Below are 10,658 nucleotides of genomic sequence, written 5' to 3'. Positions count from 1 at the left end.
TTTGGTTGTGTGGTGGTTTTGTCTTATGTTCTAAGTCAAGTAAAAAAAAAAAAAGCACAATGAAGGTATTATAACTTTATTGGTCTATACAACTCTAAAAATATCTACATAGAAAAAGCTTTCTTCTTTCAAACATTTTTGTGTTTTGGTAATGTAATTTTTCATTTTCTTTGACAAATCAGAGAAACAGAATATGCTTAATTTTGAACTGGAGAAAAATGTAATGGTTTCATGAGTGGTTTTCTTGAATAAGCTGCGGTCTTTGTCCAGCAGGGGGTGCGATTGTGTCACACACAGCTTATGTACTAATGTCCCGACCTTAGATAGAAATACTGCATGTCAGTGTTTCCTTTAACAATAAATAGATGAGGAGTATAATGAGTGGAGAGAGTGAGGAGTTTTCTTCCAAAGGGTTTGAATTTAACACAGACAGAGTGAGAGTGAGTGTTGGAGATTCCTGTTCTTTTAGAAGTAGGTGTGTTTTCTGTTGATGAGCAGGCAGAGTGAAGACAGAGATGCACCCAGTTTGGAGGCCTCGCTGCAGGCCGTGGGCAGCAGAGTGTAGTCCTGCAGCTTCTGGAAGGCCTGCAGATGATGGGGAGAAATAGCTACAGTTATGATGGGACTGTGAGGACAGGAACAGACTGGACTGGAACTGCTTTAGTGGAAAATGTTAAAGAGAGTCATAAAAGAAGGAAAGGCAATGGAAAAGCCATCCATTCACTCAGTTCACTGTGAACTCCTGCTTTAAATAAAATATGACGCAGTCCATTTATGAGGTGGCAGTAAAACCTCTGTCTTGATTTCTTTTTTCTTCTGATTTATAACTGATATTAGCGGCTAAATTAGCATGTATTTCACATTGCTTATGTGGTATACAGTACAGCGGTGATGCCCAACCATTGGCTGTTGGGAAACACTGCACAGCATGTACTTTTGCCCAGTTGCTAAAAGCTAAATTTGTTAATTTTAACAAAGACGCTGATGTTTCTGCGTGGACTCACAGCCAGGCTCTCAGGGCACTCCTCCGTTGGCCGGTGGAGCAGGAAGTCCTGCTTGGGACCTTTGATGTAAATGCAGTTAGCAGCTGCTTCCTCTGGGACGGTCAGGATTTCATAGTGGTGGTCAGTCAGCTGCTCCATCATCTGGAGACAAAAGGCGCTGAACTGAGACACAGAATCTTTACATTTACTTTTCACCCAGAGCAGGTGTGAGGACACTCACCCTCAGGGTTTTCTTGACCTCGTCGCTGTTGCTGAAGATGATGGTGTTTGGACCTCCCATGGAGCAGATGTTTTTTAGTCGGGTTCCACCACAGACTGGGATGGTGGACACGGCAAAGTCCTGCAGGATTGGAAGTTAAAATGTTTATTATGTGTACAAGCTGTCTTACTGCGGCACTCAAAACAGTTTGGGCTGGACTGTTGTCTTTGAAAAAAAACTTTGAAAAAGAAACTGAAGGCTGAGATTTTCTGACTGATATCCAAGCAGAGTCTGTGGACAGCTGAAAAAATGTTTCTGAAACCCGATCCTCCTCAACTTCCTCTTTCACTCTCCTCCTCTCTCCCTGACCTCCACGTCTCCTGCCAGACTCACAATACACTCAGCAAAGACTCACACACACACATGTGCATAAAACCTGTGTGAGTGTGTGTCTGTGTGTGTTAAAAGAGTGAGCACTTAAGAGAAATGAGGGGATCAATACTGATACATGGCCCCTGTTCAGGAGGGGGCTCCACTGTGTGGTCTCCATTGTCTGAACAGTCAAAAAAAAACCCATTCGTCACTATTTACGGACTGTAATTCCCTTAATGCATTGCAGCATGAAGCCACCTGCTCACTCTGGCTGCTGGGTTTCCTCAGACATTAATATTTGAAGCCCTGTTCCCACCGCGGTGTCTGCTGACATCCCCTCACCCTGAAAGTGTCAGCCAGCACCTCCGCTCCTCTGCGGTTGGTGTGGGAGGAGATCCCGACGAAGAACTCCCTCCCGGTGAAGAGGACGTCACTGCCTTCCAGCGTGGCTCCTCCCTCCTCGTCTCCCATCTCCATCACTGTGAGATGCAGCTCTGACATCACCTTTCTCACAGCATCCGCCTGAACAAAGGGTTTCAACCGTCAGGGAGTTGAATGACGACATAGAAACAAACAGAGTGATTTGTGTGGCATCGTTTCAAAATAAAAGCATAATTTTAGGAATATATCACACTTTACCCTCTGTAGGAAAGATGCAAATTTTTTATCACTTCTCTTTTAATTAAGTCGATTTGTAATATGGGAAACCTCAAAATACTCCCTTTAATAAAGATTACTTTATAACTAAAGTAAAACTCAAAACTATAAACTTAACATTTATCTAACGTATTATGTCTTTCTTTGGCCCCTGATTTGACTGGAATTAAACCCGCGACCTTCTGGCTGTAATGCGACCACCACATCTCCCCACTGAACCTCAGTCTGACCTTTTGTCCCATAAAAATAGATGAAGCGTATCATCAGAGCTCAGTGATGAAGACCCAGGTCAGCTATGTTACCTCGCTGCGTCTCTGCTCTTTGAAGGGTCTGGTGATGAGCGCCGTGTCTCCTTGGATCACCGCCACATCCTCTATCCTCCAGCTCTCCGGCAGCTCGGGGTCAGGGGGGATCTCGATGAGCTGGAGGCCCACCTTCTGCCTCAGGGCTCCCGTCAGGCAGCCGTACTGACGCTGGGCTTTGGCCAAGTCCACGGTGACCTCCCCGTTCTTCCCAGCGTCAGTCACAGCTTTCCCACCGAAGGTCTCCGGAATGCCACGCACCACGGCGTGGGTGAAGCGGCCGTAAGGACACATGTTGGCCATGGTTTTCAGACAGAGGAGCTTCAGACAGTATGTCAGCACAAAACGACCTTTCAGCCAATCTGATTAGATGAATCAGGAGATCCAGAGAGGAGAGGAGAACATCTTCATCCCAGTCTCTCTTCTCCTATGGGTTCAGCAAGACAAAGAGACAGAAATTAATTTTTTTAATGGAGATTTATTCTGCCGTGACACACTGTGGTCACCGCCGGTGCTGATGCTGCAATTTTAGAAAAGAAGAATACTTTTTTTTTACCTTGCTTCCAGTTAAAATGGAACAACGTGGCCTAAATATCTTATCTTAAAACTAAAAATTTGCCTTTTAAGGCCAATCTACCATGCTGTGGGTGAGGAGCAATCATGGTGTTTTGTATCAGTTCTGTATTTGAGACTATTTTGGCTCAGTTGTTATGAAATATTAGAACAGGACTTGGCCTCTAGCCTGTTTTTTTTTTGTTTCCACAACAGTAATTTTCCATGGTTATTGGAGGTTGGTTTTTTTGGCCTTGAGTTTCTACAGCGGGATTAAATGTAAACAATCATTAAATATTTACTTTAAGGAAAAAATGAAGGTCTTTGATTTGTGGAAGTCATTTCAGGAAGATTTCATTTTTTTCTCAGTTTCCTGGCATTTTCTGGACCAAACATATCCATTTATTAATGGACAGATGAATCTGTTAGTAAAGTACGCAGCTTCAAGACTGTTTCCTGCAGCACAGTGATGGTTTGGTTGATACTGTTTTTTAGTAGTTTTTCCAAAAGCAACAAGCAAACTCCTCAGCATCCTCTTCTCAAAGACCCACAGTCAGCTAAAACAACACACACAGATGAAAGTCAGATCCCACCGTGGATGTCGGCTCACAGGGAAACAGTATTGTGCAATGGCTCTGCCATATGCTCCCGAGTGTCCCCACTTGTGGGCAGAGGGTCAGCTGTGGGACAATCGTCCTTTTATCATTTTTCTCTGTGCTCGGAGCAGTGACCTGCTGTGAGGCTGAGCCCTGGGATTTTTCCACACAGGATGTTGAACAAATCTGTGTCGCAATGCCTTATTTAGAAAGATATGTGCTCGGACTTATTCATGTTTCGCGTGCTTATGAAAAGTGATTTATTTTTGTGAGGTTTATTGAAGTCAGAAGATCTGTGAGATAAAGTTGACATGAATGTGTCCCATAACGTCATCCATGTGGTTCCAAATATTTTTATTTTTGTGGAGAATAGAAAAACTTGTATAAATTTGTAAAAAAAAACTTGTACTTGTAATACATGTATAATTAGCTATTTTTCAATATTTCTGTCATGTAATATTTATTTCATTTTTTTCTTTCTTTAAATGTTGTTACAGTGACTAAAAGATTGCTATATATATATATATATAAGTGTAGGAAAATATGTTTTTAGACATCTACATAATTAATATTATATATATTAGAATTATTATATATATATATTACAAAAATCTGATTAGTCGGATAATAATAGGCGAAATCGTCGTAAACACTTCAAATATAAAAAGTTTTGTTGTCTATATTAGCTTATGTCTAAGTTCATTGTGCAACAGCTTTAACTTTTTTCAAATTAAATGTCGTTGTCTTACGTTAAAATATTTAGTTTTCAGACACCGCATCTTGCTTTATAATCCCGACCTTTCTTTTAAAGTTTCCCTAATTGTGAAAAGCACTGAAGTGAAAACATCTTTTTTTAGTTTTCACCTGGTTCCGGAGTAGCTTTTCTTTTAAAGTCCTGCTGCAGCACCAAAGTAAACAAAGTGTTTCCAGCAGCAGTAACACAGCTGCACCGCCCAACCCAGCTGATGTTCTCACATTTAACACCGAAAAACTAAAACCAACACAAAAACAAAGTCACGCAGTTGAACTTATACAAACGGGTCTTTTACTCTTACCTGTTTTTGAGCTCGTGTTTTCACGCCGGACCGCGTTTTCCCTATGTTTTCAATTTAATTCCCAGACAGAGGTCTGCTCCCGTTATTCCCTCTGAATCACTGTGACCACGCGTCAAGATGGCGAACGTGAATGTAACTACTTCCGGTCAATCCTCTTGCAATAAAATGGAGGATTTGCCGCTAAACTAAACTACACATTTATATGTCCCACTTTGAGTTTCCATAAGAATCGACTTACAATAATATTTTCCTATTTTTTGTGTATGCTGTTTTTGACTATACTTTTAAGTATTTCCTTTTTTCATTACCTCACAATAGGCAATTGTATGTATTATTTGTTGAGGTTATGTGCAAAATAAGTTAGATAGCCATGTTTTAACAAAAGGCCACAGACGATAACCCGTTTTTGTGTCTTGAAAAATACCTTTGAATATAAAATATATATATATATTTGTGTTAAATATCTTTCACACCATAGTTGGTCGTTTAATGCTGTGTGTCGTCGTGGCTACATAGATAAATATTGCGCTAGAATCTAATTGGCTTAACGTCAGACAACCGCCTTCACGATATGAACGGAACGTTTCTAACATGTTGCTCTTAATGTTAAAAGCCCATTGGTTCAACTTCCGGCCTATTTCTGGTGGTAATTGGCAGTTTGACAAATCGTCCCTCCTTTTCATCTCATTACCCTCCATCCCCCACAGTCCCACAGATTTAATCAACATTTGACGCTCTCCTCTCTCACTATTGTTGACACAGCTACTGCTTTGAAAAAAGAAAACTTCAAAACGTTAAAAAAACACCACAACAAATTAAAATATCAGAGAAGAAATTGACAGTAGTATCTACTTTGTTGCTGTACTGAAAGTCCTGGTGGATGAAGTCCTGTTTCCTGTGTAACTGAGACACTGCTGTTTCATTTGTGACGTTGCAAAATTAAAATGATAATCTGGCTTTTCCCTGAAATGTGGGTCAAACGCTGATTGAGTTGTTGGAATAATCTGCCCTCAGGTCAGACACCAGAGGGACATTCTCTAATGCAGCGTGAAGTATTACTCACGTTCATCTATTTTGACAGCAGCGATGTTAAAATACATAAACACATGCTGGTAGCAGATGGCCGCAGGCTTGTTTATACAGAGTAAGTGTAAGTTTATGGGGAGGACAGTATGTCCACCTGCTGGCGGAGCTGCGTAACAGCAGCGGGGAAAAAGGTCAAACGAGCGCCAGTGACGACGACAGGAGAAGAGTAGAAGAAATACCTCCGTGTAAATGTGTAAACAGAAGACTGTGAAGTTCATGCACACGTTGTGGGGCAGACAGAGGGATGGGGGAGGGAGGGAGGGAGGCAGAGGGACAGGGCAGAGACGGGATTAAACAGAACCATCTGTCCACTGAAATCTTCCAGCCAACACAAAAGCATCCCAGTCGAACATCACTGGATTAAAATGCAGCCTTGAATTCACTCCCATGGAAAACCCTGGTGCCCAGCACAGCTTCAGCTGCAAATAAATTCACGGAGGAAACAGTGATATCAGTGGAAACAGGAGAAACACAGTCCGTGCTCGGTGTATGGAAAATGAAGAATTGATTTGGTGTAGTGTTCCAGCTCCTCTCTGAAGTTCCAACTATTTTTTTCTTTCTTTCAAAAAGTTCAAAAGATTTTTGGGACTTGAATATACACACAGAGTGCTAAACAAATTACTTCCGGCTTGTCTTTTTAATAATACAATACATTCGTAATCTTACGACTTTATTATTATATACTTATGGCATTTGCCTTGTAACATTACAATTTTATTCCAATGAAATCATGATTTTTGTCCTAAAGTTACAACTTTTTCCGCATGAATTTACCCTTAAGAAACACCATATTTATACCATTCTGTTAATTTCATTAAAATACACCAAATATTTTTTTGTTATGTTTAATGTCGTGTGATGTAATTAAATGGCATAAACTAGAAGTCTGACGTCATCAGACTGTGCTGCGCCACCGCCCTCACTTCTCCTATTAATGTTGTGGAGGAGAATTCACTTGAACTGATTTTCTCCAACTCACTCTCTGTGTTAATGCTGACTCTCTCTGTGTTTCTGTATCTGTTTCTGTTTCTGTCTGCTGACTCGTCTCTCACAGATTCACAAACACTTTCTTTTCCTCTTTGACCCAAATGTGAATGTTCATCATTGTGAATTACTTCCCCATTCTCTTCCAGTGTGACCCACACTGCTGTGTTCAATGCCAGTGTAGAATGAGTGGACAGAGAAACACGCCTCAGGCCTTTACTTCAACGACACTGATGTGTGCTGTGATTCTGACCTGTGCCACAGAGCAGTGTCTGTCACTGCCCTCTTCTGGGCATCGGCAGCTCTCACCCTTCTACTGGCATGGAGCTTCACTAAAACATGTACAAGTGTCAGAGAGGTGATCTAGAAAAGGGGTCTTAAACTCACCTTAGGTGAGGACCCCTGACCTCACTGTCAATGTTCCGACAACAAACACACGCAAAGACAAATAAAGTCATTCTATTTCTTAATAATTATATAAAATAAATAACAAATTGTCATTGTATTTTTTTGTTAATAATTATATAAAATAAATAACAAATACAGTAATACAGTATAATTGAACAGAGCAAACAGCAATGTTTTCTTCCATTCTTTCCAGACTAACAAAAGCATTTTAATGAAGTTAAAGAATCCCTGGCCAATCACGTGTCACTTCTGCTTTCTGCTATTTAAAAAGCAGATGTAGGTTTCCATTTTTAAACCGAGCTGTCAGTGCATAAAATATCTGCTAACAAATAAGTCAAATGTATAATTTTAAATGATCCAATGTCCATGCACCGTAGGTTTGAGACCCCTGATCATGCATTCATTTCCAAGAAAACTAAAAAAAAAAACATTTACAATTTTTTTTAAAGATTTGACATCAGCTTCTTTATTGTCATATAAAACAAAGAAATTGCACATCATTTATTAATACACATTTTCTAACACAGAGTATTACATTTATCTGAAAAACTAAGAGTACCTTCATAGTTTTGTTGGATGAAAAAAATATGTAAATATTGTAGATCATTGAATATATTTATAGACAGTATCTGCAGTATCAAAAATACCTTCATTCAAATGCTTGCACCTTGATGTCACTGTAATCAGAGTCTTTTTTTTTCAACTCCATATAAGACAGAAAAAGTCCAGTTTATACACAGAAAACCTTTGCTGCAAAGTTGAACACGTTTTTGAGAAAGGCGTTGGGAGAAAAAAAAGAAGTTAAAAACCTCCAGGAATCGTATTCATGGATCATCTGGATGAACAAATCCAACAGGCACATGAACACAGATGATACAGTCAGACGTCGTTCATCCTGAGGCAGTGCTGATTCACATTCTCAGCCTTTTATTGGGCTCTCTCTCCTTCATTAGAAAAATAATCTATTTGATCTCTGATCTCACTGATGTGTCACATTTACACACACTGGTCCCCAGCCGGGGGTTGGTGACCCCATACTAGAGGATTTAAAAAAAAATCCCAAATATTTTAGTTGTTGTTGTTGTTTAAGCAACAAAACTCTATGATACAAACATATGTTAAAATAGTTTGAATTACCCCGTGAGAATGTATTATTTAACAAACTATTCTATTGGCTCAATAGTGACTGGTTAATGTGCGTTTCCACAGTAACTGGTGTTGTTGTTGTTGTTGTTGTTGTATGGCACAAATGAATACACACTTATGTCTACATATATAAATCCATGTGTTGAAAAGGACAACAATCCTATTAAACCTTATTTTTTTTCAGCAGCGGGTGACACTGACCCACTGTCACACCACAACCAGTCGTTGTTCCCACACTTCTCGTGTTCTTGGACATGCTCCCACCGCCGTCTTTGTTAGCTTTCTCCTGTTGCGCCTCCTCCGCCTGCTGTGTTCTCTGCCTCCCCACGTCATGGGACGCCATTGTAACGGCCAACATGGAGGTCTCTGATGGATACTCACAAACCTGCTCCAGCTGCTCCTCATCGAAACACACCTTCACCTGTAACCGGGCGGAGTGGTCAGAAATGATGTCATCGTAAAGCAGGTTAACACATTTGATCATAACAAATACCATTTGAAAAAAATTGAAGAAAGAAAGAAATAAAAAAAAATATTTAGTCAAGTAACAGGTTTTGCATTTTTTATGTATTTAATCATTTGAAACAGATGTCAGTAAATAGATCTGTGCAATTGAAAAAAAGGAACACCACATCACTTCCTTTTTGCCGTATCTGCAGAAGTCAAACAGAGGAAGTGAATAAATGCGGTGTAGCCTAGCAGGGAGTTTCTGTCGGAGCAAATAACATGTCAGTCGTCTTTAATCCTCTCAGTCTCTCTCTCTCTCTCTCTCTCTCTCTCTCTCTGTCACACACGTCTGTCAGATCTTCACATTCCCTTTCATTTTCTGCAAATGTTGGCAGCCTGCTGTCAGAGGTTCTCAGCCAGGCTCTGGCAGGTCAGAATGTTCAGTCGGTGTCTGCCAGACCTTTGGTCGTACTGAACTGTGAACACTGAACAGCCGACGTGGTATGAAGTGAGAAGTGTGTTCCAGACAGAGAGGCCTGACTGGACAGAAGTGTCAGAAATGTTTCAGATGAACCAGGAAGTTCTGCAACACCTTCAGACGCAGACCGAGGAAACGATCATCATCAGTTTTCATCAGACCGTACACAGAGAAAACTGGGTAGTACCAAACCATGCAATCCCTCTCTGTAATGGAGCTGTCAAAACTCATCACCCTGGGTGTGTGTGTGTGTGTGTGTGTCACAGGATGGCACAGTAAATGATTTTTTTTTAACTAAGTTTAGTACAGGAGACGGACTGTAGACTGTGAGGAGATGAAGGATTTTTTTCGTCGTTGTTGTTTTTCATTTCAAAGAGTCACAGGCTGCCGGTGTGAGCTAGAACCATTTTGTCCCGTTACGGTTCTTTGTGTTACTGTAGGGTTACTCGAGTCACGTAATGGAAGGAGCAGACTAACAGTATCTGTGGTCTACGTGTCAACCTTTCTGTCCCCAGTCTAGGCTGCAACAGCATGAAAGTGTCTTCAGGAGGCGGTTTGTAAAAAACTCTTGATTTGAGTCATCTGTGCAGGAAAACAACCTTCGGTTCATGTCACACCGAGAGACGGCAGCTGAAGGCTGCTGATGCTAAAGGCTGCTGAGTTTCTTATGTACATAAAATGTCTCAAAACTACAATCAAAAAAACCTTAAACAAACAATAGACTGTAGAGAATCAAGCTGCAGAGACAGGAGCTCAGGCCGATCTGCCCGGGATTTAATGACGACGCGTCAAGATGTCGTGCTGGACGAGGCTTTAACCAGCTTAGTCCAGGCTACTCAAACAACAGGGATGTTCTCTCAGTGGAAGGAGATTCAACATAAGGAACCTCGGACCATCAGACAGGGCAAATGAGCTTATCACGTCTGGTCTATCTGTGAAAGACCACCTTAGAAAGTGGAAAGCGACCGACGTCTATGAGTCCTTAAGCCAAACTTAATATTTACTGAAAAATTGATGGCAGTTGTGTCTGTTTTCCCATCTCTCCAGATATGTAGTGTAGATTTGTTTGATATGATCTCACAGGCCAGATTTGGCCCACGGGCCTTAGTTTGACACGTGTGCTTTAAGTGTTCCTACATTCCTGTTATTTACAGGTGAAACAAAGTAAAGGAATATTCCCACTCACCTTTTTTGTGGTTCCTTTATTCTTCACCAGACACGACTTCTCTAGATTTTGATATCCGCCGATCACCTCGATCTCCTCCACCTTGGGGTACTTCTTCTTCACCGACTCCACCACAGCAGGGGCGGTCTGAGCCGGCTGTGACTGGGTCAAAGTCGGAGTGGATGGTGTCGGTGCAGACGTAGACAT

At 41.0% G+C, this 10,658-nt stretch overlaps 2 protein-coding genes across 2 annotated transcripts; both read right to left on the bottom strand.

Moving 5' to 3' along the window:
* Positions 1-60: 60 nt before the first annotated feature.
* ddah2 (DDAH family member 2, ADMA-independent) lies at positions 61-4,878 on the bottom strand. Its single transcript, XM_008331211.3, has 6 exons — positions 4,738-4,878; positions 2,535-2,961; positions 1,918-2,097; positions 1,225-1,344; positions 1,005-1,145; positions 61-585 (listed from the first exon to the last, which is right to left on the bottom strand). The coding sequence occupies exons 2-6, from the start codon at positions 2,835-2,837 to the stop codon at positions 466-468; spliced, it is 864 nt and encodes a 287-aa protein (XP_008329433.1). The 5' UTR covers positions 2,838-2,961; positions 4,738-4,878; the 3' UTR covers positions 61-465.
* A 3,567-nt stretch (positions 4,879-8,445) lies between these two features.
* Positions 8,446-10,658, bottom strand: LOC103394087 (taperin). Its single transcript, XM_017040903.2, has 2 exons — positions 10,473-10,658; positions 8,446-8,782 (listed from the first exon to the last, which is right to left on the bottom strand). The coding sequence occupies exons 1-2, from the start codon at positions 10,656-10,658 to the stop codon at positions 8,525-8,527; spliced, it is 444 nt and encodes a 147-aa protein (XP_016896392.1). The 3' UTR covers positions 8,446-8,524.

Source organism: Cynoglossus semilaevis, chromosome 18 (assembly GCF_000523025.1).
Source record: "Cynoglossus semilaevis isolate Cse_v1.0 chromosome 18, Cse_v1.0, whole genome shotgun sequence".
Lineage (NCBI taxonomy): Eukaryota > Metazoa > Chordata > Actinopteri > Pleuronectiformes > Cynoglossidae > Cynoglossus > Cynoglossus semilaevis.
Note: the sequence above shows the minus strand (reverse complement) of the source record. Positions and strands in the feature narration are given on the sequence as shown.

Bases quoted from the DNA above. Each gene is read 5' to 3' on its own strand.
- ddah2 (XM_008331211.3), bottom strand. From the start codon at position 2,837: ATGGCCAACATGTGTCCTTACGGCCGCTTCACCCACGCCGTGGTGCGT. The intron at 2,098-2,534 runs GTAACATAGCTG...CCCTTTGTTCAG, and splicing joins AAGAGCAGAGACGCAGCGAG to GCGGATGCTGTGAGAAAGGT. The intron at 1,146-1,224 runs GTGAGTGTCCTC...TTTTGTCTCCAG, and splicing joins AGGTCAAGAAAACCCTGAGG to ATGATGGAGCAGCTGACTGA.
- LOC103394087 (XM_017040903.2), bottom strand. From the start codon at position 10,658: ATGTCTACGTCTGCACCGACACCATCCACTCCGACTTTGACCCAGTCA. The intron at 8,783-10,472 runs GTGAGTGGGAAT...GCCCGGTTACAG, and splicing joins ATAAAGGAACCACAAAAAAG to GTGAAGGTGTGTTTCGATGA.